This window comes from Prunus dulcis, unplaced genomic scaffold (genome assembly GCF_902201215.1).
Source record: "Prunus dulcis unplaced genomic scaffold, ALMONDv2, whole genome shotgun sequence".
Lineage (NCBI taxonomy): Eukaryota > Viridiplantae > Streptophyta > Magnoliopsida > Rosales > Rosaceae > Prunus > Prunus dulcis.
Genome location: NW_023010104.1, coordinates 1 through 26,313, shown reverse-complemented (window position 1 = coordinate 26,313; position 26,313 = coordinate 1). Strand labels below are relative to the sequence as shown.

Sequence of the window (26,313 nt, the reverse complement as noted above, 5' to 3'; positions counted from 1 at the left end):
ATTATCAAAGAAGAAGATAACAAGTTTTAGAGGCTAATTTCTATTGTCTTCCTCTACCCCTCATTTCTCTCTACAAATTCCCTTAGTTATATAACATTTATCATGTTAATTTTTTACACACATATCTATAAGGTGTTTTTTGCTATACCCCCTAAAAGTGTATTTGAGTCTCACTTTGCCCCCTAAAACTCATTTTGTTTCATTTTACCTTTACAAAAAATATTAATTAAAAATTAAAAATTAAAAACATTAATATATTTCTAATGTTTGGGGAATGGGTAAGACTCAGGGGTGGGGGTGGTTCGGGTAGTTGAAGAGACAAAAAATAAAGGGATCATTTGCACACACGCACAGAGAGAAAGTGGGTTGGGGGGCGGGGGGACTGGTCTTAGGTCGTGGGTAAGGCTTGAGGGTGGAGGTTGTTTGGGTAGTTGGGGAAAAAAAAACAGAGGGACCATTTGCAGAGGGAAAAGATAACAGAGAGAGAGAGAGAGAGAGAGAGAGAGAGAGAGAGAGAGAGAAGGGGAGAGGAAGGAAAAGGAGGGAGAGAGAGAAGAGAAGGACGTGGGCAGACGGGGAGATTTTTTGGGGGGAGGGGGGGTGGTGGTGGTGTGGGTGGTTAGAGGAAGACAAATGATGGAAGGGGAGGGCAAGAGGCAAGGATGCAGTTTTTGGTTTTTTTTTAATCTTTTTTTTTTTTCCAAAAAATTAGTTTCCGTTTTCATTTTTTTTCTAAAATTTATTTTATTTACCATTGTTTTATATATTTTAATTTTAAAATTTAAAATTTAATTTGTAATTAATATTTTGTGAAAAATGGGGTAAAGTGAAACAAAATAAGTTTTAGGGGGGCACCGTGAGATTCAAATACACTTTTAGGGGGCACATCAAAAAATAAGCCTATATATAAGACCAGTTTAGGGGTATAATAAGTACTAATAATTAGTAAAATTAAGTTTTAATTTGTGCTAATTGTTTCATTTAGGTTCTTCAAATTAAAATGACGAGAGATAGCAAAAATGAAAAAGGGAAAACAAAGAAATGAGGGAACAGAGATGGAAACGAGGTCTACCTCAGTGAAAAAAAAAGCCTTGACTTACAGACCACTGGTCTCTACCAGTCCCTATGGCACCTTGGTAGAGTGTGTGTGTGTGTGAAACTACCTCCCCTTCTAGTTTATACTATCTTGTCTTAAAAAAGAAACGAGGGAACGCATAAAGGAGAACAAAGGAAATACAAGTGAAGAAGGGTAAATTCGCAAATATTTATTAAAGTTTTGTTTCTCTCCCATAATAATGTCATCAGAAAGATGCTCCCATCCGAAAAAAAAAAAAAAAAAAAGCATAAATTGACATAGCCTTTAAAAGTTTACAAAATATATTGCAATTTTTTGAAAAGCCTCGAGTCCTTGACTCTTCTTAACCGAAAGTTCAAGGTGTTGGAAGGATAGAGTGAACGTGAAATAGAGCAAAACAGAGAAGAGTAAACAATAAAATGAATAAGGAAGAGAGATATGGAATCCATAATGCTGCTCAGACATGTTTCTATGCAAAAGTGCAAGATTCAACATGGCTGTGTCATTTCCGCTATGGACACATGAATTTTGATGGCTTGAAAACTCTACAACAAAAAAAGGATGATAATGTGTTTTCCACGAATCAATGGCCCTCAAAATTTTATGAGGAATGTGGTGTTGGAAAACATCATGATTCTTTTAAGAAGAAGCATTCCGAAAATTTTTTGGTCAAAGGCAATAAATTGGAGTGTCCATGTATTGAGCCGTAGTCCTACATTTGTTGTCAAAGACGTGAAATGAGATCTAGAAGAGGCTTGGAGTGAACAAAAACCAGCAGTGGACCATTTGATAATATTTGGTTGCATAGCATATGCAAATGTCCTAGATGAGAAGAAAAGTACACTCAATGACAAAGGAGTGAAGTGTATGTTTCTCGGAGTTAGTGAGGAATCCAAGACGTACAGTTTGTACAATCCAATAAATTTTTTTTAAAAAATTTATTCCAGATGTTATATTTGATGAAGATGATGCATGTGATTGGAATGGTAATTAAAGAACAAAATCATATCTTAGTGAATTTTGATGAAGCCGATGAAAGAATTGAAGAGCAGCTGCAATCTCCTAATGAAGTTCAACTACTGAAATTGGTACTTAGGTAAAGGGAGTAAATTAAAACCCTAATAGGAGAGACTGATGACAACAATGATCAAATGTTGTTAAGCTCATAATTTCATACATATACATGCCCTATTTACTTAGTCCTTTTGCTTAATTTCCTAGAATTCTAAGTCATTTATCTCTCTTTGTGTATTTTGTAGGTCAATAGAGCAAGAGGGAATAATTCATGCAATTCAAGTATGTTAACGTCTGATTTGGATGAATGGAAGAAGAGCTTAAAGACAAACCCAATTTGGGCTATACTCCCTTGTCAGTCCAGTTTTGTAGGTCACATTGCAGGCCTTATTTCAGCAATCTACATAGCTCAAATGAGGAGACATTCTTGAATAAAGTTGATCCAATGGGTCTCTACTACAACCATAAAAAATGGAGCCCAATTGGAATTATATGGAGTCCTTAGCCCACCAAACACTGAACTATGCTTAGGAGGCATTTTGTCTACGCTCGTAAATAAGTTAGCAATTTGTTTCGGCTTTAACTTCTTCTTCTGATCTTATATTGGCTCAAATAATATATAGTTAGAAAGATGACATTCTAAGCTTCATGATGGAGGGCTCAACATCGCCATTTGTTTAACGGAAGCCCAATCCGTGAGCCCAATCAGCTCACCTTCTGATGAGTTAAGTGTTGCTTGGTCATTCTGACCAAAGCACGAGGTGATTTCAGATGGTGGGGAAGTTAGGTGAGCTGATTCAAGTGGAATTTTCTAGCAACCACAACAAATAAAGAAGATGATGAAATGAGTGTTGTTAGTGAACTAATTTTAAATGCAATTGTGTGTTAGGTGAAGTAGGTGTGGTTGGTGAACTTAATTGTAAAATCTAATTCACTTAACCCCTGTGCTTATAAATACAGTCTTCAAGGACCAAAAGCATTCATAGCATATTCATTCATATTCCATCACATTGTACACAAAGAGAGGGAAAGTTGAGAGTCACGAAGGGAGAGAAGAGAGAAGGCAGCAGCTGGGACGCTTTGGGGTCTTGGTAGCCATGAGGATGAAGCTTTTCCATCTCTAGCATGCTATCCCTATCTTCTTCTCTTTCCTCTGCCTTTTATTTTCTTATTGTATTTCCTCAGTTTTATTTTGTTTTAATAATCGCCATGATGATTTTAAGTTTTTGAAGTTTGATTGGTTTCCAAGTTTCAATTTTAGTTCTCTTGTTCTTATTCACCCTAGGGTCGTGACTACATTTGCCCCCTTATTTTCTCTTTTTCTTTTCAACATAATTTTTTTTTTCTACCTCATTTGTTGCCTTGAATACATTAGAATCTCAAATACAATCATGCACTACATGTCCCCTAGATGGTAAGATGTTTAATGGATGATAAGGTGACAAAAAGAAATGGCTAAGTGTTGGGCACAAAAAGGTTTACAATGGAACATGTATTGTAGGGGTTTATGGAGGAAAAAGAGGTTTAACAAAGATGGCCTAAATCATATCTTAGTTATAACTCTTCTAGTGAATCACACAAGCAAAAATGCATACAATTGGGTAAGACATGCAAGAGGTGTATTGTCATGGCTTAGGTACACAGAAAGCTGAAGAATAACCATGTGAGACTTAACTAGCAAAAGAATAATGACCTAGTTCCCAGTGAAGTCACCATTTATGTGGGGGTCTTTTTTTATTGAGAAGGCTTAGCTGGGCTGAATAGTTGAAAAGAAGTGGGTACAACCTTCAGGTCCCCCTTTCTGAGTAAGAAAGAACTAGGCCCAAAAAGTATCTCGAGGGAGAAGAAAGTCATAGGGAATACTCTGTTCTTCTTCTAGTGGCTCTTTCAACGGCTGTTTGGATTTCTACGACATGCTTGGCTCTGTTCTTCTTCTAGTGGCTCTTTGGATTTCTACAAATGGTTGAGATGCTTGAAGCATGGTGCTGGAAAAGATACAGGTGATGTTTTAGGGCTTGGGTTGGTTGTTGAGGTTTCCAGCAGCTAGAGAGTATGGCTTAGGTATGGCTTCCTCTTGCTGTGATTGTTCTATGCTTAAGGATTTGGAAAGGCTAAGGCTTGGGTGTCTGGTTTTTTTTGGGAAATTTTAGGATGAGCCTAGGCTTGATATGGGGCATCTGAGCTTGGAATAGCTAAGACTTGTTTCTAGGTGTTTCCAGAGGGTAAGCTTGCCTCTGTGTTGCTTGTCTAAGCTCGGAATAACTAAGGCATGTTTTTAGGTTTAGAATTGCTGAGGCTAGGTGATACACACGCAGATATACAAAAAGATGGGGAGCAACCCACGCGAAAGGAAGCATCTGATGCAAATATTTAAGAAAACACAAAAATGGGCAACTGAATTTTGCCTATGTGAAGGCTTCAAACCAATCAAGCAAAATTATGCTGTGCAAAAGGAAAAGTAGTTATTTTATCCATAACCAGGCATATTAGTCAAAGCAAAATATATGTTGTGATAAATAATGCCAACCAAACTCAATGGCGTTGTTGTGAATTCAAGCAAACTTAGTGGCGCTATGGTGAATTCAAGCAAAAGTAATGGCGTAATCCTAAATCCAGGCAAAAGTGGTGGCAGAATCGTTAACCCAGGCAAGACTGGTGGTAGGATTGTAAATTCATGAAGAAAAGTCATGCTACCATTGTAACAATTGGATACCCCAAGTTCATCATGCCATGCAATAATTCAGTCAAATACCAAGAAATTCATGCTACGAGCTCATGCAAATCAAATCTTTTCCTGATGATTAGGATGCACTTGGGGGCAAAGAAACGAATTCTTTACATCCACCACCGCACCAAACAAAACCCAACACAAGCTTAAAGAGCCATTATTACCAAAACCACCATTGCAAGACCAAAGAAATCTCCTCAGATTTTCAATTCCAATACCTGTCCCGCATCAAGAAATGTCAAGCAAAGCACTTCCAGCATATATTCCAAGGAAGCTTTCAAACATCCTTCCAGCATCTACCCATCATGAAGGCACGTCATCACCTCCACTGAGGTTTTGTCCTAAATAACCCGCACTCTTTCCCAAATAGTCCCAAGCTAAATCATGCCAATAAACATGTTAAATTTTTTTTTTTTTCTAGACTTCAATCCCACTACTCACAACTTTTATAATGTTCATAGCTAAAACCCAAAATACTCAAGCACATCCACCTTGCTAAATAGTCTAAAAACTATATTAAACCATGCCACCTTAGCAAACACTCTAACAATTAAGCCCAAAGTCAAGCAGCTAGAACTTATAGCAAAGTGTTGGAAGGTGTTGGACCCATAACCTTCCCGGAATCCATATCAAGCTACCAGGACTCATACCAAAATGCCAAAACTCATGCGAAACGTACAAGCCAATACTAAGTGTACACGCCAATACCAAGCATACAAGCCAAAGCCAAGCGTACACACCAATACCAAGTATCGAAGCATACAAGCTAAAACCAAGTGTACACGCCAATACCAAGCATACAAGCCCATACCAAGTATACAAGCCAAAACCAAGCATACAAGCCAATTCCAAACATACAAGCCAATACCAAGCATATAAGCCAAAATCAAGCGTGCATGCCAACACTAAGCATCCAAGCGGAATACCAAGAATTCATGACAACATCAAGCATACAAGTCAATACCAAGCATATATGTCAATACTAAGCATGCAAGCCTATATCAGGCATACAAGCCATTGTCAAGGATGCAAGGCAATACAAATAACACAAGCCATAACCATTCAAAATCAAGCCTCCTTCATCACTCAAGAATATCAACCAGGCAAGCTATACTATTTTGGGCTAAGGAACAAATTCAATCAAGCGACCAACTTTTGGTAACTCTAGTGAGTAACCTCCAATATTACAGTGTCTAGGAAAAGTTCTTGAAGGAAACACCTTTGGTGTCTAAGAAGGATTGGATTTTAAGCGGGACCTTTGCGACCCCTCCAACCTTCCCGGAAAATACCTGGCTGTGATTTTTGGAGACCCTTAAAATGGTCATCCTTGAGTTGTTTATCATTACATTTAAATATGTATGATCAAATCCCTACTCCCTTTGCAGCTTTGAAGGGCAAGTGCCATCCCAAACTCTTTACAGTATTCACAAGCATAGTGAGGTTGGAAGAAGAATAATGCAACAAGCCCCTCAACAATGCAATTATCCGAGCATAATCTATGCATGATGCCAAGCAAGAAACATCATAAATTCAAATTCTAACACACTAAACACGCTTAGTCAAGACATTTCACAACATGCCAAGCAATTTAATCCAAGTACCAAGCAAGGCAAAAGAAAATTTACCAATCAATTACAGCTTGCCAAGCAAATTCTCTAACCACATGCCAAGCCAATTACAACATGCCAAGAGGATTCACCGACACAATTCACATGTGCCAAGCAAATTATAATATGTCGAGAAAGCAATCCAAGCAGTCAAGATTATTCAAATAGGTCCAAGCCATAATAAATCATTGTAAGCTATTTGGACACATGCCTACTCTCATGCCAAACCATACCATGCAATTCTGGTCAACAAGCAACATGCAATATGCAATTCCAATCGTGCTATTGCCAATTATTTTGAGCTGAAATTGATTATTTGGCCCATCTCGCTACCACTTCATGGCCCCAAGAATCGAGCGGGCTAATGTTTAGGCCCAAAATGTCAACAGAGGCCAAAAGCATCTAAAGCCCAGTATAACATACAATATTTGCCAATGCTAATCTAAATTATATTTTGGGAATTAATTTATTAAATAAATATATAAATAATGTAGATGTCATGCCAAGCAAATAATACATTTTCCTACGCTAAACCACCTAACAAGCTTAAGTGGGCCCAAACCACATACATGCCTAGGGCATGCTGAGTGGTTTGTGGTGTGGATGGGTACAAGGATTCATGAAGCCTATCAAAGGTTCAAAAGAATGGAGGTTTTGGGCTACTTGAGAGCCCCAAAACCCAAGCCCATTTTCTTGAGCCCGTTGAATGGGTAAGTATAGAGAACGTGCATTAAATCACCGACCAAACTAGCAGCCTCTTCTACGAGCATAAAAGTGCTAGAGCTACCCACGTGTGTTCCTCCAGCACTTAACCTACTAGTATTAAAGCCTAGGCAAGCTCATCTTCAACTTGCCCCAAATCAAGCTTAGACGCCCTATATCAAGCCGAGACAAGCTCATCTTCAACTTTCCCAAAAAACCCAGAAACCTAGAAACCCAAGCCTTAGCCTTTCCAAATCCTTAAACACAAGTTGGGTTGGTGATGGAGGTGAGGTGGTGGTGTCTGACGATGTCATTTTTAAAAATTAATGATGGTATTATGGCAATTGAAAATTTTCATGAAGGGATATTCTCCGCTTCTTGTGAAATGAGCTTTCAAAAGCAAAATACTTTTAAAGTTGATGTGAAAAGACCATTTCTTTTAAAATAATCAAGATATTTTATTTTTACCAAACACCTTAAACTACTTAACTTTACAACGAAGCTACTTTTTTGAGGGAAAAAAATTAGTAAATTGAGCTTAACCCCTTCAAAGTCATTTTTCCTCAACTACAACCCATCTTTTTATTTTTGTTTGAATAAAATCCCATTTTTCTAAATAAAACCAGTTGACTAAGATCCAACTCGGCAAGTTGCCTAATCAAGCACAAAATTGAATTGGTTGTACTTTTTCAATTCCTAAAATACCCCCAACTAAGTCATTATTGTATTTTGTATATTAATGTAGTTACCAATATAGAAAAAAAAAATTAATTGGATTGTAACTAATTCTACACATGGATGTAGGAATTAACTTTTAAACTTCTTAAAAATTGAACAATAAATTCATATTTAACATACCTAATTGGTAAAACGACTCGTTGAAAATGATGGTCCAACTCTAAGGAACCCTAGCTGCACTCTGATCCCTTTTCTCATTGCTAACAACCAACCGTGAGGAAGCTAAGGAGGGGAGGTGGCCACTGCCCCTCCTCCCCTCCGCCCATCTTCCCCTTCCTCTCCTCATCTCCCCTTTTTTTTTTCTCTCATATTTTCCTTTCCTCTTATCCCCTCTTCTCCTTTCCTTCCCCTCCCCAGATAGTTTAGATCTGTTTGTCTGTTTGTTTTGTTTGATTGTTTTTGCAGTGTTCCAGGTGACCGGTGTTGTCTTTGTCTCGACGGCGGTGATAGTAGTAAAGCTGGATTGTGTCTCTCCTTGGGAGAGTTGTGATACCTGGTGGCTTATGTTTTCTCTTTGTTTTAACAGCGGTGGTAGCAGCGACGCTGGTGGTAGTTGTTGGGATGTGGTGCTCTTCTTTACTCTGCACCGATCGAAGAACTATGCTTGGTCATATGAGGTTTTCTTTGTCAGGTTTTGAGTTGAAGTGGAGTACTTCTCATGGGTCTTTTTACTGTTGTTTCTGTGTTCGTCCTCCGTGTTCTCTCTTGGTTTCTGCTATGGTATGACTTACAATTTGTATGGGTGTCGAAGGATTATGATTTTGCTCATAGAAGGCTTTTTTGACAATTGGGATGTTCTGCAGTCTACTCCTGTAAGTTTACTATTTGGGGTTTCTACGGTCCTCTCATGTGGGTCTACTGTGTTGGCCTCTAGTTGCGGCTCTCGTCGGAGGTCTTTGTGTTAGGTTTTGTTTTTGACTTGTTCTTTTATTGTAATGGTCCAAAGTGACCTGAATTGGACTCTCATGTTAGTCCATGACGTGTGTGGTACTCTTTCCTCTCCTGGAATTTGCCCCATGAGGTTGTTGTGGGAGCATATATTTTCGTCTCCAATCAGGGCACGCCACGTGGAAAAGAAGATTATCTCTTAAATTAATTAATTAAACCAGTTTATCTGGCTAATTAATTAATTGGGATAAATATCTTAATTAATATGATATTATCTTTATTTAAAGAGATAATATCATAAATTAAGATATTATCCTAATAAAGAGAAGATAATATCATTTAATTCAGATATTATCTTCTTAAGAGATAATATATTTAATTTGGATAATATCAAAGCCGACTCGATCCCTACGAAACCCTAGCCCCAAGGCTCCTATAAATAGACAACCTCATTCATCATTCAAGGTACTTCAGAAAACCTACTCCTTATACCCGAGAAAAATACCTGAAGCTCTCTCTCCCTCTCCACTCTCCATATTTTCTCCACACGGCTTCGGCCACCACACACGGCTCCGGCTACCCAGTTTACACTATACATACAACTCCGTACCCTTTGCTTAGCTATTGTTTTCCTACAAACACTCGAACTAACTTAGGCATCGGAGGGCCTTTGGCCAACACCCCCCGGGTGTGGTCTATTTACTCCAGTCTTTTTTACAGGAATCGAGGAAGAGAGAGAAGGAAGATCAAAGGTTGAAGGATCTAGAAGCGAATATTCTCCCGTGAGATTATTTGCACAAACATTTGGTGCTTTCATTGAGAGCACGAGTTATACTCAACGCGTGCTCAAGGAATCCGTTCCTCCTATTTTCCAATCCACCGAAGCCTTCCAAACAACCATGGTTGGAAGCAAGCGCACGAGGAGCAAAACCGCCGCTATGGCTCAATCCGTGACGGCCCAAAGCTACTCCTCCCACGATCCCACGATCGACATGGCGGCTCCACCACTTCTCGCCGCCATGAACCCTAGCAGCCACCCCGTGTGACTGGAACCACCGTGCCACCTGCCGGACTCGCAGTGAGGACCACCGCACCGGCCTCCGCCGCCGTCGTACCATCTCAAGGCCCCATGGCCGGACCTAGCCACCTTCATAGCACCACCGTTGAGCATGGTGGAACCTCACATCTAGTTGGGCTCACTACCACCGCCGACTTTGGCCCAATCTTGGAGCAACTTCAACCATTCCCTCCATTGCCTCCACGCTCGACGCATGCTCCCACGTACACATCCAATGAAACCCTAGCCCGTGTGCAATTGGGCTCCACACATTTCTCTCCTCCCGATCCACGAAGTCAAGTAGACCTTAATCTGAGAGTTGACCAGCTAACTCAGAGAATGGACGACCAAAACAATTTGATGAGGCAGCTCCTCAACCAAATAAACTTGGCTCAAAACCTTGGCCTTGGACAACAGGGCGAAGAGAGAAGGATAAACGAATGCGCCGATAGGCAGTTCGGCGAGAACCAAGCAGGTCAAGCACGGGTAAGCGGATAAGGAAATGCGCAACAAATAGATCAGCTCGCGGACATGTCGCAAGCACCCGCAAGCCACACTCAGAGCAGACGAAGTTTCCCGTCCAGATTGAATTTAAGGACCAACGTGCGCGACAGGCTGGGCCCAAGACCTGACATCCACGCTCGCCTGGGCCAGCAGGAAGACGTTCATGAAAGGCTAGGCTCCCAGGGAGGTCAACTTGACGGCCATCGAGACGAGGATCAAGAAGAAAGGTGCTCTGCTGCTCGCTCATAGAGAAATATTCACGAAAGGATAAGCCCCCAGGGAGGTCAACTCGACAATCATCACAATGAGGACCGTGAAGAAAGGCGCTCTGCTACTCGCTCTCGAAGAACCAATTCTCGTCGCCAAACTACTGGAAATCCCTCACAAGCGCAGTCCACCAACACGCCGCCTAGACAGCGCAACCGAGAAGGTCGACCCTCGCAAGCCAATGAGGAAGTCAATCAGCATCGTCTAAATCGCGAAGGTCATCAACGTGACCGACTAGCCATGCGTGCAGAAGACGTTGAGAAGCTTGTGAATAACCGACTTCGAGACTTAAAGATTGGCGGAAATTTCGAAGATGCACTACGCATTGAGGTAGACCGAGCAAACTCCTCACCTTTCACAGTCAAAATTGAGCAGGCTACTCCTCCAAAACGATTCTCAACGCCCTCTTTTACATGCTTCAAAGGCGATTCCGACCCGAAAATCATCTGAAGCATTTCAAGAGCCTTATGATCCTCTACAAAGCTGAAGACGCGTTAATGTGCAAGGTGTTTGCAATGACTTTGCGAGGAGCAGCTCAGGATTGGTTCCATACCCTGCCATCCGGGTCGATCAACAGCTTCAAGGAGCTTACTTACGTCTTCACTAAAGAATACACTTCTTATCGGACGATCAAGAAGAACCCTGACCATCTGTTCAACCTGCGCAAGAAGCCCGAGGAATCCCTTCGAGATTACATCAAGAGGTTCAAAGCAGAAAAGGCCAACATCGTAGGGTGCGATGACCAAATCGCATCCTCCGCATTCAAGAAAGGTCTTCCAGCAGAGCATGACTTATATCGCGAGCTGACTATCACTCCCAGCCAGACTCTGGCAGAGGTCTTCGCGACCGCAGAACGCTACGCACTCTGGGATGACGATCGAATCGCCGCGAAGAAGTCCACTGAGCAGGAAGATCGACAGGCCAAGCAGGCAGAACAAAGAGGCGATAGGCTTGGCAGCAGGGACAAAGACAAAGGCAGGCCACGTCCACAAAGAGAGGCCACGACGAAAGAGAACTACACCAAGTTCTCTATTCCCATACACCAAATTTTGGCCCAAGTGAAGGACAAACCTTGGGTAAAAAGACATTCACCCTTGAAAGGAGATCCGGACAAGAGGGATACCAGAAAATATTGTGCCTTCCATGCGACACATGGGCACAATACGAATAACTGCTTTGCTTGGAAAGCGCATCTCGAAGAACTCGTGAGAGAAGGTCATTGCACGGAGTTCATCGCGAGGCAGGCCATCCAGCAGATAGAAGACCGCGATACCGCCAAGGAGCCACCCCAGAAGGTCATAAGGATTAACACAATCCTAGCCGACTCCGAGGAGTCTGGACTGACCAACAAAGAAAAGAAGATGAAGATCAAACAGGCTACTATGATCTCCCAAGTCTCAACTAGCCTCTCACTGGCAGAAGACGATCCCGTGATCGGCTTTCAAAAGAAAGACTTAATCGGCCTTGATCTACCACACAATGACGCCCTTGTCATCAGCATTCAAATCGCTCAGGCCATGGTTGACCGAGTCCATGCAGATGAGGGCAGTGCAGCCAACATCCTACAATTGGCAGTCATCCAATAGATGGGCTTAGAGGCAAAAATCAATAAATCAGCCAAGTCGCTGACTGGTTTCAATGGCGCAACGACAGTTACCGTGGGCACGATAGATCTCGACGTCTACTCTCCACCTGTAATCAGCTCACAAACGTTCATGGTCATTGATGAAGTATCACCCTACAATGGCATTCTAGGCCGACCATGGATCGGCAAGATCAATGCCATCACCTCCGCCACACATCAGAAGATTCGTTACCCAGTTCCTGGGGGCGGTATCAGCCAGATCAACAGCGATCAGACAATGACGAGGAAATGCTCAGCTCAAGGGCTGAAGAAAGGCAAGCAAACACAGTTCTTCCTTGTAAATCAGGCAGATCTAAATGGAGTAGAACAAGCATAGGAGAAAGCAGATCCCGTTTCTTACGGCCGAGCAGACCAGAAAGAAAAGGGAATAGCTACTCCCCAATAGCAATCAAAGAATCAGGACCAAGTCGAGGGAATCCGTCCGGAGGTCTCTCTTGAAGAAGGATGGAAGCCCGAAGAGGACGTCGAGCTAGTACCCCTTGATCCTGACAAGCCAGAGAACAACAAAGACGTATTTGCATGGTCGCCTAGCCATGAGGAAAAGATAGAGCTTCCATGAGGAAAAGATAGAGCTTCCAGCCTTCCTCCGGAACAACAAAGACGTATTTGCATGGTCGCCATCCGACATGCCTGGCATCGATCCCCAGATCATCTGCCATCGCCTACACGTCAACCCAGCTATCAAACCTGTAGCGCAGAAGAGACGCAACTTCGCCCATGAGCGGGTTGCTATCATTGAAGCCGAGATCGATAAGCTTCTAGCTGCTGGTTTCATTGAAGAAGTCTCCTACGCAGAATGGCTAGCAAACGTTGTTCTAGTGGCAAAGAAAGATAAAGGTCTGTGGAGAGTGTGCGTCGACTACACCGACCTCAACAAGGCATGCCCTAAAGATAACTTTCCACTGCCTAGAATTGATCATGATGCATGAAGATGACAAAGCTAAAACCTCTTAATACAAAGTCATGCCCTGTGGGCTAAAGAACGCCGGAGCAACTTACCAAAAGCTGGTGAACAAAATTTTCAAGGAGCAAATCGGCAAGACTATATTCTGTCTTGGATGCATAGAAATCCTTACAGATTATGTGACTGCTTACTTACGGTGATTGCTCTAAATTATTGCAGCATGGGTTTAGACCTTTTAAAGGGAGCAGTCCGCGACAACTTAAAAGCCGGAGTCATTGAGCCTGCAATGAGTAAAGTGAAGATAATTCAGGTACAAAATCCTAGATACAGATTCAGTAATAATTTATAGGATAAATCTTGTTTAATGACAGTCTCGTGACGTTTGTCAACATGAAACTTTTTTGTTTGGCAGTTTGCAACTGAAGCAGCTATTACAATTCTCCGAATTGATGACATGATCAGGCTAGTCAAAGATGAAAGTCAAAATGAGGATTAAGGTGCGCAGATAGCATTTGACATTGTCCTTTTCTTTTTGTGTTCGAAGTAGAAGGAGCGGGAAGTGAATCCATGCCAAACATGACTTAAGGTTTATATTCCTTCCCTGCACCAAAGAGGATTTGTTGATGTCGGTTGTTTGGGAATTTGTATCAAACTCTTGTTTTAGGTGAAATGGTTTTCTAAGGTTTGGGTGAGAGGTGGAGTTTATTAACCGATGGCTACGTAGACGACATGCTAGTCAAAGCTCCCGAGCGAGCAGACCATATCAAGAACCTTGCCGAGGCCTTCAGCCTACTCCGAAAATACAACATGAAGTTGAACCCGAGCAAATGCACGTTTGGAGTCTCGTCCGGTCGATTCCTAGGATACTTAGTCACCCAAAGAGGAATTGAGGCACATCCAAATCAAATCAAGGCTATACTCAACATGAAGTCACCTGCCACAACAAATGAGATACAAAGTCTAACGGGTAGGGCGGCAGCTCTCAATCGATTCCTCTCAAAATCTACCGACAAGTGCAGGCTATTTTTCAAAGCCTTGAAGAAAGGACACAGGGACATGTGGGATGACGAGTGCGAAGCAGCTTTTCAAAACTTGAAAACCTACCTCACTTTACCTCCCTTACTCTCAAAACCGATACCAGGCGAAGACTTGTACATCTACCTGGCGGTGTCCGACTCAGCTGTCAGCTCAGCTCTCATCAGAGAAGAGCTGGGGGCACAACATCCGGTATTCTACACTTCAAAAGCTCTCCTCGATGCAGAGACTCGCTATCCGAAAATGGAGAAGCTCATTTTTTTGCTTGTAGTTTCCGCGAGAAAACTAAGGCCCTACTACCAAGCACACCGGATAATTGTCATGACAGAATTTCCTTTGAGATCGATCCTCCACAGCCCCGACGCTTCTCAGCGACTCATGAAATGGGCTATCGAACTCAGTCAATACGATCTCCTCTATCGATCGAAGACTGCTATAAAAGCCCAAGCTTTAGCAGATTTTGTTGTAGAGTTTACTCCGACAGCCGAAGAAGAGAATATGGTCACAAAAAGCAAGAAAAAAGCAGACGACACTTCCCCCACCTATTCAAACCTATCTAACGATATGTGGCAATTGCATGTAGACGGAGCATCAAATCACAAAGGAGCAGAGGCAGGCGTCATCATAATCACCCCAGACGGAACCTTGTTGGAACAAGCCATCACACCAGGCTTTTCTGCTTCAAACAACGAGGCAGAATATGAGGCATTGCTCGCAGGACTGCGCCTAGCAAAAGAACTGACGATCAAGAGATTAGCATCTACTCAGACTCCCAGCTGATCACGAATCAAGCCTCAGGCGAGTACATGGCAAAGCATCCAAGAATGATCCAGTACCTCGACAAGTTCCACAGGCAAAGAACACTCATGCAGATGCGTTGGCAAGCCTAGGATCAGCGCTGGACACCCAGTTCAGACGCTCCATCTCAGTCGAACACCTTGACTGACCAAGCATCAAAGAAATAGAGCCAATCGACTCAATGCAGATCTATGAAGACCCCAGCTGGCAAGACCCCATCATCGACTACTTAGTGAATGGAAATCTGCCAAAGGATAAGTCCGAAGCTAGGAAGGTCCAATAGAAAGCCGCGAGATATTACATGCAAGGCGACAAGCTCATTCGCAAATCATACTCCGGCCCCCATCTCACTTGCATAAAGTACCCTCAAACACTTGAGATCCTCTGCAAAATTCATGATGGCGAGTGTGGTAACCACTCTGGGGGCAGGTCACTCGCCCAGAAGGCTCTAAACATAGGCTATTTCTGGCCTACTATGCGCCATGACTCCACTGAATATGTCAAAAGATGTGATTGCTTAGGGTATGGAGCCACCGTCGCGTCGGTATAGCGTATCGAGTGGAAAAGGCTGATAGGGGTCACCACTTCCCGTCCTATTTCCAATGCGAAGAACCAAGGGGATTAAAGAAAACAGATAGGTCTAACCTATCCCAAGCATAAAAGCTCTCGTGAATTCTTTAAACTCACTTGGAACAACCAATGCCGTCTTGTCTTCCAGCCTTTAGCACACTCTCAACTTGTAGATGCGGAAATCCCTCCTTCCCACGACAGAACAGAAAAACCAACAGAACACGAACACCAGCACGTATGAAAAAACAGCAGGGGTTGCTTTACTTCTTGTCGGAGGAGTGAGTGACTCTTCTTCCTTTAGGCTGGCATGGTCTTAGAATTCACGATAGAAGTGCGGACTAAGAGCTGTTTAGTGGGAGCTGCCCGCTGTTTGGCTGATCTTCTTCTTCCCATTCGGGTTGGGTTGACCCAGAAGTAAAGTAAGAAGGAATGGAACCACTGGAGAACGGGGCTGAACTTGAGGAAGTGTGAATTCGCCAGTCCATAGTATATCAATATGTTGGTTGAGGAGGACAATAAAGATCCGGAAGGGAGACCATGATCCCCATCTGGTGGGACATATGGCACTATCTAATTCATGGGAGTGGGAGCCAAGGACACGGCCGGTAGTGCAGGAGGCTTTCTTCAGAACGGGGAGTGTTAACGAGTCACTAACCCGTAGTGCGTAAGAGTCACGTACCCCTTAGTCTGGGTAAAGCTTCCTAAACATCTTAGCAAACGGCGGCGTCCTACGAAGTACTTGAAGTTCGTTCCGTTACCCTTTTAACAAAGTAGACGAATCACTTTCTTTCTCTATTGGAAAAGTGGACTTCTTTTTCACAGCCTATATGAGCTTCCCCCTAATGAAAGACTAGTGGGAGTAGAAAAGCCCAAACCAGGGTTCCCCTCAGAATTTAACCTGTAATAAGAGAAAGATCCCTGTCTATCACAGGGGTATCCCAATAGTCTGACCCTACTCTACTTCCGAGTTAGAAGGGCCTTGGTTGGAACGCGGTGCTCGGGCGCTCGATAACCCCCGAACATCTACGGGGGAGGAGTCCCTCGAGAGGCTTTTCGCGATATTGGACGCACTCTGGGAGGGCGGACGACAGTCAGAGGCGTCCGCGAAGCTGATCGCAAAATTGTAGAATTCCGACGAATAGGCCACAACAAGTGAGATACCCAAGATAAAAGGAACGAGGGGCAGAATCGACGAGGAATCAATCACATAAAATCGTGAATGAAAAAGCGTGACGAGAATTCTTAACTCGAGATGGTAGAGGGTGCAAAATCAATAGGTGCCGGAGCTGCTACAATTGCTTCAGCGGGAGCTGCTATCGGTATTGGAAACGTGTTCAGTTCTTTGATCCATTTCGTGGCCAGATGGTGCAATACGAATGACTACTTGTGAAGTACCATGGAATTGGGGGGCATGGCACCAACACTCAAACAAACTATTCAAGACTGGATCAGCAAAGGAAACATACATGTTGAGAACGATGAGGCATCTACGAGCGAACAAACAAGCCGCTGGAATGGGAAAGAAGGCCGGCAAGAAAAGGCTTTTGTCATAACAGAAAGAAAAGAAGGGGAGGCCGAAGGGCCCTTCAACGGGCAATAAAAAGAAAGCTTTCCCAAACACCAAAGCAGCCCCCATAAATGGGTTCCAAAAGAGCAAGAAGAATCTGTTGTAACAGTTACTGCCAACAGTACAAACCAGTTCCTAATCTGCCTGCCGAAATCTACCATCTGCAGAACAGTCCGTGGCCTTTCATGCAATGGGCCATCGACTTTGTAGGCCCCATGCCAACGGCACCTGCCAAGAAAGAAATGGTGATCGTCGCCACTAATTACTTTACTAAATTGATCGAGGCCGAAGCTCTATCCTCTACTAAAGAAGCTGATGTGGAACGATTTATCTGGAGAAACATTATCTGCCGGTTTGGCTGCCCACAATCACTAGTTACCGACAATGGCTCACAATTCATCGGCAAGTAGATCACTGCCTTCTTCAAAAAGTATGGCATCAAGCAGCATATATCTATCTCGAGATATCCTCAAGGCAATGGCCAGGCCGAGGCATCCAATAAAATAATATTGGGCTGTCTAAAGAAGAGATTAGAAGGCGCCGAAGGAAAATGGGTAGATGAGCTCCCTGGCGTACTATGGGCTTATCGCACTACCAAGCGAAGATCAACTGGCGAAACCCCATTTTCCCTCGCCTATAGAACTGAAGTGATCATTCGTCCTCATGTCACTATCCCCTCTATAGGCATCAAAGTGGGCAGAGCAGAACTCCGAGCAGATGAGACTCAACCTTGATTTACTTGAAGGCGAGCGCGAGAAGGCCATTGTCCGAGTCGCCTCCTATCAATAGCGGTTGAAGTCTTACTACAACAAAAGAGCCAAGATAAGACAGTTTCAACCAGGCGACCTTGTGCTAAGAAAAGCCTTCATCACTGCACAAAGACAAGGATCTAAAAAGATGAAACCCAATTGGGAAGACCCTTACATAATCAACCGGTCCGGGGGCAGAGGAAGCTATACGCTTGATACCATGGAAGGGAAGGAGATTCCGCAACAATGGAACGTCTACCACCTCCAAAGATACTATCCATGACACTTCCTCCTACCAGCTCAGTCACCAGCAGACGATTGAGTACTGCACATTTCTGAAGAAGAGAAGCAACTACTGCAAATTCCAGAATGTGCCACAACAAAAGACAGTTGCCCATAAGTAGCGTCCTTCGGAAGACGCAGGGCAACAACTAGAAGCATCCTTCGGGAGAGGCAGCCTGCAAAGAAGCTTTCTAAGAGAGACGCAGGGTGCGCCAGGAATTTCCTAAGGGAGGTATCCAAGTTCCTATCCATTTCCTAGAGGCAGGATAACCAAAGAGTTGCCCATAAAAAGTGTCCTAAGGGAGACGTAGGGCGACGACCAAAAGCGTCCTTCGGGAGACGCAGCCCATAAAGAAGCGTCCTAAGGGAGACGCATGGTGAGCCAGAAATTTTCTAAGGGAAGTATCCAGGTTCCTATCTGTTTCCTAAGGGGGGCAGGATAGCTAAACAGTTGCCCATAAAAAGCGTCCTAAGGGAGACGCAGGGCAACGACCAGAAGTGTCCTTCGGGAGACGCAGCCTGCAAAATAGCGTCCTAAGGGAGACGCAGGGTGCGCCAGGAGTTTCTTAAAAAAGGGTCACCATGCTTCATGCCGAAAATATTCAGGTTCCTATCTGTTTCCTAACGGGGCAGGATAGTCAAATAAGTTGTCCATAAAAGGCGTCCTAAGGGAGATGCAGGGCGACAACTAGAAACGTTCTTCGGGAGACGCAGCCCACTAACCAGCATCCTGAGGGGGTTGCAGGGTACGCCAGGAATTTCCTAAGGGAGGTATCCAGGTTCCTATCCGTTTCCTAAGGGGGGTAGGATAGTCATACAGTTGTCCATAAGCAGCGTCCTAAGGGAGACGCAGGGCAACGACCAGAAGCGTCTTAAGCGTTTTCTGAAAAAATGCAGAATACGCCCGGAGTTCCTCAAAGGGGACCCTGGCTTTTGCCAAAATCCCAAGGGAAATACACAGCAAGACACTAACCGGTTACTCAAGCAGTTCACAAGACAATATGCAAATTGAAGTTGAAAAAATAAAGACTCAAATTTCCATAGCAAAGTGACCAACCGGCCAAGTTCAAACAAAAAGAAGATGATCAAAACAAGACCAATTATTCTAAACAAAGAGCAGACTACAAAAGCTAAAAAGAAATAAAGAAGTCTTCGTCTACTCCAAAATGCCAATAGGAGACCCCTGATCTGCAGCCTCTTCAACGTTCACCTGATCAGCCACACTCTCAGCAGCTCCACATGCATGATCTATGACGTCTGCCACCGCCTCATCACCTGCATCATCCTCTGCTCCATCCTCTTCAGCTACTGCCTCTTCAGCCACCTGCTCTTCAACTCCTTCGGTGTTTGTAGCATTAGCCTCCTCACTTAGGGGCAAGTCAGGATAGAGCATCTCGATGTCTTCATCACCAATGGCATAGAAGGGATCATATCCAATTGTGCAGTCCAAGTAGCCCAACTTGTACGCATCCATGACAGCTTCGAACTTGGATTCTTCAGCAGACTTATGATAGGCGTGCAATCTAGCCAAAAGCTTGTCATAACTATGAGAGATGTCGGCATTCTTGCGCTCAAGGCGGAAATAAGCATCTTTTCGACTTGCCAAGTCAACAGCAGAAGAGCTGAGCTCATAATCTTTCTTATTAAGGGAACTCTTCAGCACAGATATCATCGCCCGCAAATTAGACGTCTTCTTCTTGTAACGAGTTTGCTCGGCAGAAAGCTTACTAGCCAGCTCAGCATTCTTCTTATCCAACTCACTAGCTGAGCAGAAGAGGGGGCAACAGCAGACGATGAGTTCCCAATGGTCTCCGCAGCAAAAACCACTCCTTTTTGAAGCAGATGAAATGTTACTTCTCTTTGTTTTTCCAAGGAAAGACTTGAAAAAGTACCAAGATCACCACTGGTGGACTTGATCAACCAGCTCAGCGCAAGCAAATGGACTTGATAGAAAGTGCATCTTGAGTAGATCAGACATGCCTGCATCCCCTGTAGGGCTGGGCTTGTCCACCTTTGGATTAGCCGTTGATGTTGCAGAAGAACCTTTTTTCGAGCAATGACTCTCTTGCTTTCTTAGCCTCTGCCAACCTTACTTCCAAAGGAATTGACGACGATGAATCAACTCCACGCTTGACTGCTTGTGACTTAACAGTTGGATCATAATGGTTGGATGGATGAGCAGACCTCGCACATCGACCTCCACTCTTCGACTGGTGCAAACGACCCGAACTTCCGAGAGGAAAATCAGCATCTCTTTGCTTCTCAACAGGTGAGCTGGACCGTGCACGAACTATGTCGCAGAGTAGATCACGATCTCCAAACTCATCAACAAGAGGCTTAAGGGGAACATCCCTAATGTTGCGCATACCACCAATCTTCTTCATATATGCACCAACAAGATGTTTGACTCTGGCAGATGACGCGGGAATAGCTCCTACTTGGGTTTTCTCAGCAAAAGGGAGCCTTGGCTTCTTCCTCAATGGAGACACATGCCTCGCCAGTAAAGAAGTAGCTGCAGTTCTTGAAGACTTGACATCGGCCTTCCTTTTTGGTGGGGGTTTAGCAAAGCACTCATCCTGCTCAGCAGATAGATCATCAGAGTCCGGACCATTCTACTTCCATCTCTCGACATCCTCGGTAGGGGGCAGACCACCGTCTTCTTCCTCCCGATACTCGCTCAACAGCCAGCGCCACTCATAAAACTTTCGGGGAATGTTCAAAGCACGGCGGACCTTAGCCATGTCAGGCCCAAGCTCCATTTGCTTTCTGATGTCACTCACTACAAGCAGAAGACAGAAGTTAGTCAGCCACACTTCAAGAAACTCAAATAAAAAGGGAACATATCATAAATCGCAGAAAGACACACCATAGCAATAAGTGATAGGAACAAGGGGGCCATCGCCAACGTCGCCCTCCCACTGTCCACTGACTTCCAACACGTCGTCATGCCAAGCGTGATTTCCTTGACTAAGACCGTCGAACAGCCTGGACCTGTATACGCGAACTTGGGCATATCGCTCGAAGTGCCTCACTTCAAAAAAATAAAAGAACTCTCACACCGTTAACTCCAGCGTAAAGAAACGGCTCAGATTCTCGAAGCACCTGATCGCCCGGTAAACGTTGGGAGTACTCTGGCTCGGAGCACACCCTATGACGCAGAACACCTCCTTGAAGAGCTTCGACAGCGGGAATTTGAAGCCCAGTGAAAAATAAAAAGGACGGAAGGTAATGATTCTAGCACCAGGGTCATTCGCATCCTCGAAAGGATCATTATCAGTCCGAGACCTCAATAGCTTGACCTGCACATCATCTGGAATGGCAGAAGCGAAAGCAGCCCGCCATTTTTGGAACTGAGCATCGATCGTGACGAGGTGCAAGTTGGCCACGAACTTCTTGCTAGGCACTACGGAGCCTCCCCACAAATACAAAGGCACCTGAGAGCTTGGAGCCTTGCTACCGTCTCTGGAAGACATGGTTGGCCAACGGATAGCTGCAAAAAGAAACTTCTACAAGTTAGAATCCAAAAAAAAAAAAAAAAAGGGCAGCATTAGAAAATAAAATAAAATAAAGGCCCAGCGCACCCCCAGCTTGAGCCCATCTCGCTAGCGTGCGTTCGGCCTAAGCCAAAGCTCGACGGCCAGCACGAGCAGCCTGCTTGCCCAGCGCAAGCCCTTCGCGCGCAAGGTGCAGCGCCTTTTCTGCCTCAACTCCGAAGCCCAGCGCCTCCTTCTGCCTTGGGCTTGGCTATTCCATGCTTTTGCTTTAGGCCCAGCACTCATCTGCTCCACCCCAGGCCAGGTAGGTCCAAGACTAGCATGCGCCTCATGCTCCATTCGATTCCAGCACGAATTCCCTAGCTATTTGTCAACTATTGCTCACGAATTGCAACTCATGCTAGACCATCTCCTTGATGCCAAAAATTGAAAAAAAATATATATATACGTACATATATATTTTTACGAGCTCGACTTACTTGGGATGCACGGCAACTCCTCTCCTCAACAAGCAGTATAAATTCTCCAAAATCTTTCTCAAGCCAGAAGGTAGAGAAGTTAAGTTTGCGATGTGAGAAAGAGTGAAGAGAAACCCTGTATTTATACAGGTTGGACAACCCGGGTCAAGAAGGAATCACAAGCTCATTCCTACTGGGAATCCAACTCCAAACAACAGTCAGAAGCCTACACCAATTGGAAATCCAATCTACGAAGGAGTTCAACTCACATAATAAAGCCCAGACACAGTTGGAGAGCTCGAAAAAAAAAAAATAACTTCATCTCCTACATGCCACGCAAGCGCCATGCAGAAGCTGGGGGCATTTGTGGGAGCATATATTTTCGTCTCCAATCAGGGCACGCCACGTGGAAAAGAAGATTATATCTTAAATTAATTAATTAAAACAGTTTATCTGGCTAATTAATTAATTGGGATAAATATCTTAATTAATATGATATTATCTTTATTTAAAGAGATAATATCATTAATTAAGATATTATCCTAATAAAGAGAAGATAATATCATTTAATTCAGATATTATCTTCTTAAGAGATAATATATTTAATTCGGATATTATCAAAGCCGACTCTATCCCTATGAAACCCTAGCCCCGAGGCTCCTATAAATAGACGACCTTATTCATCATTCAAGGTACTTTAGAAAACCTACTCCTTATACCCGAGAAAAATACCTGAAACTCTTTCTCCCTCTCCACTTTCCATATTTTCTCCACACGGCTCCGGCCATCCGGTTTACACCATGCATACAACTCCGTACCCTTTGCTTAGCTATTGTTTTCCTACAAACACTCGAACTAACTTAGGCATCGGAGGGCATTTGGCCAACACCCCCAAGTGTGGTCTATTTACTCCAATCTTTTTCATAGGAATCGAGGAAGAGAGAGAAGGAAGATCAAAGGTTGAAGGATCTAGAAGCGAATATTCTCCCGTGAGATTATTTGCACAAACAGTTGTCCTAGGAAGGTTTTAACGAGGCCACTATATCATGTCGCGATTTGTACGTCTGTGGTTTTATGAATGAATTCTCCTTCTAAAAAACAATATACCTAATTGGTTTATTTAATAATTTTTTTTAAAAAATTTACTTATTAAGTATACGTAATTAATTATCTATTATATTATTGTTTTATAAATATAATAGCATGCATACATAACTCACCCATAAATAAAAAAATCTCAAATGGGGCCGTAGTGAAATGCGGATAATGCAGGACTTCTACATTTAGAAGCTCGTGATCCGTAAGTCACCGCAATGTTCAACTGATTCAAACTTAAGAGTCCATTCTTCCCTTTTGCTTTTATGTCTAGAGCAATCCCTACGTCTGTTCTTGTGTTGTGCTACATGAGGATGCCTTTAGCTACGATCATTGAGGACTTTGTATTGCAGGAATCCTATAAAGCTTCAAATGTTGGGGCAGTTATTTACTTTAAAAGATGCCCCGTCAGTAAGACTAAAGGCATGGTTGGATTATAATCTAAGCAACGAATGGAACTGCTTTTGATTTTGTCTTTTCTTTTTTTGACACAAATTGGAGGTTGGATTTCCAAACTGCTTCAGTATATTTTATATATATATATATATATTTGATGCCTGGTGAGGATTTCAATAGCCTTTGAACATTAGCAATACTTTTGACGACTCTTTCTTGGGTGTGTAGTGTATGACTCGATTTTCAGGTGCGTTCTCCATGCTTTAAATCTTGACAGATAACTCACTCTGCTTTCAGATTTGTTTAAATAACTTCTACATTGTTTAAAGGCCATAGGCTCCTACGGAAGTCCTTAGTCACTTGACATTGCCTATCATGTTGTGGATGTGCAAGTTATTATCTGATAGATTTCTTAATGGCTTCATCAGGTTAATTAATGATTTTGTTTACAGTGTCTTGAGTGGATGAATGTTTCTTCGCTGTTCAGTTAACATATGTAACTATTTATTTCAAAGTTTCGAATATTACAAATATGTAAGAATAACAACAGATTTATTTACGACATAATTTTTATCTCCAATTACGAATTATATGTTCGTTTTTTCACCTATGTAGTGCACAGGTTCATGATTTTTATGAAACATTTAAATACTAGAAGGCCTATATATTGAAATTTAAAAATTAAATTATATAACTAGAGTAGTCCCGTCACTCCCAAATTTTATGTTTTGTCGTCTTATTTGCTTATTAGGGTGTAAGGTAAATGAATAAGAAAACTAAACCGAAACTTTTATTTAAATCAAAGTAATTTACATCATAATTTTATAAGGAAAAATAAAACAGAAGAGAGAAGAACACTCTCTTATCCTAGTTTCTACTTAAAAAAAGCACAATGCTATCTGCAATTACTTCCTCTTATTTGCACGTCTCATATCAAACCTCAATTTCAAATCCTGCAACAAATGTAGAAAAGGGTAAGTACTAAGGCTCCATTTGGTGTGCCGGATTGGACAGGTTAGGATAAAACTTAAAATGTTTGATTGGGCTGGCTTGAATTGGGCTCGGCTTTAAGTCCTGTGAGTTGTTTGGTAGATCAATAAGCTGTACCAGACTCACTCCATTGGACTTTGAATTTTTTTTAATTTTTAATTAAATAGTTAGTGTTTATTCCATTATTTAATATCAGAAGTAATTGATTTTGGACTTAAAAACCCCTATTCACTGGATTGGTATCAGATCGAAATATATATTCCAACCATTCTCAGGGTACATTTAGGCCCACCAAACAACATATAGGGCTTTAGTCCATTTTAATTGCAGAAGTCGGGTCAAGTCCAACCCCACTAAACAGTGCCTAAAAGCTTAATAAGGGTCCTACGTCTTATTTGATAAGCAATATCCCGAAAATTCCCCTACCTCTTCCTAAACTAGCAAAAACTTCCTTTAAGCATTACTGTAAGTCATCGAGTCTGAACTCAATCACCGAAGCATTGAACATAGAATATTTTAATAAGCTTGAAGAATCAGCTTCCCAATCATAAATTTATATTTTAAATCAGACCTCTGAATTCATACATAATACGTTCTGGATCAATCCAAATTGGTCGAATTCTCTCTCTCACCTATTTCTGTGTAATACATACAAAATGTATTAAAATAAAGTAAAAAATAGTAGAGTAGAGGATCACTTGGTGTTATTTGATTATCGCTAACAACTTTCATTTTCCGGTTATTAATTAAGGTGGGGATCAGGATGACAGAGAGCAATATAGATGATGACTCGGTGATGGGAAATACAGATAATGCAACAGCAGCAGGAAATGATTTGAAGAATCAAAGTTCGGGTTTGAGTGAGAATAGAAAGGAAGACGAGTTATTAGCATCCTCGATTCGAAAAAAGCTTCCTCAGCAGTCTTCTTCACTCGAATGTAGCTGCATATTTAAAATCCCTCATATATTACGCAGGGGTAATGAAAATGTTTTTGTTCCAAACTTAGTTTCAATTGGGCCATATCACCGTGGACATGAGGACCTGCAAGCCATGGAAGAAATTAAACAATGGTATTTGCATTGTCTCCTTGAGCGTAGAGGCAATCAGGAGGCCAGTATGATGTCCTTTGTGAAAGGCATTAGAAGCATGGAAAAATACTGTCGTGATTGCTACGGAGAAAAGGTTAATTTAAGTAGTGATGACTTTGTGGAAATAATGGTGGTTGATGGTTGCTTTATAATTGAACTCTTCCGCAAGTACATTACTGCTGATACCGCTGGAAAGTGTGCAACAAAGGTTTTCCCAGAAAGGGATGATCCTGTGTTCAACACATCATGGATGATCGCGACGCTCCTATACGACTTGCTTCTACTTGAAAATCAGATTCCTTGGAGAGTTCTCGACTGTTTATTCAAGCTCACAAGGGAAAACGATGAAACAGAAGAAACTTCTCTATCTCAGCTTACTCTCAACTACTTTGAGTTTTACACCTTAGGGCGATATCCAAAGAAAATCGAAGAAACGGGAAGCAAGCATTTACTTGACTTTATAAGAAGATGTTTACTAGGAGGAAGAAAAGAGGATAGTAATAATATTCATCCTAACTCAGTTTGGGCTCCAATCCCTTGTGTCACAGAGCTTCTACAAGCTGGAGTCAAATTTCGACGTACCGACGATAGCATGCTCAACATAACCTTTGAAAATGGAGTTATGAAAATTCCACCCATCGTGGTTTACGAAAATGGTGAG

General features: G+C 42.7%; 3 protein-coding genes across 3 annotated transcripts; all 3 read left to right on the top strand.

Annotated features, from left to right (window-relative positions):
- Positions 1–11,077: 11,077 nt before the first annotated feature.
- On the top strand, positions 11,078–12,166 carry LOC117612896. The gene has a single exon (XM_034341535.1). It carries the CDS (start codon positions 11,078–11,080, stop codon positions 12,164–12,166), a length of 1,089 nt encoding a protein of 362 aa, XP_034197426.1.
- Positions 12,167–16,367: 4,201 nt separating this feature from the next.
- LOC117612895 (ATP synthase subunit 9, mitochondrial) lies at positions 16,368–16,922 on the top strand. The gene is given in 1 exon segment (XM_034341533.1): positions 16,368–16,922. A coding segment is annotated over 1 exon segment (171 nt). The 5' UTR covers positions 16,368–16,751.
- A 6,850-nt stretch (positions 16,923–23,772) lies between these two features.
- LOC117612894 (UPF0481 protein At3g47200-like) lies at positions 23,773–26,310 on the top strand (the record flags this gene model as incomplete). The annotated part of the gene is made up of 2 exons (XM_034341532.1): positions 23,773–23,820; positions 25,315–26,310. A coding segment is annotated over exon 2 (984 nt), but the record flags the coding sequence as incomplete, so codon positions are not given.
- Between the last annotated feature and the right edge of the window lie 3 nt (positions 26,311–26,313).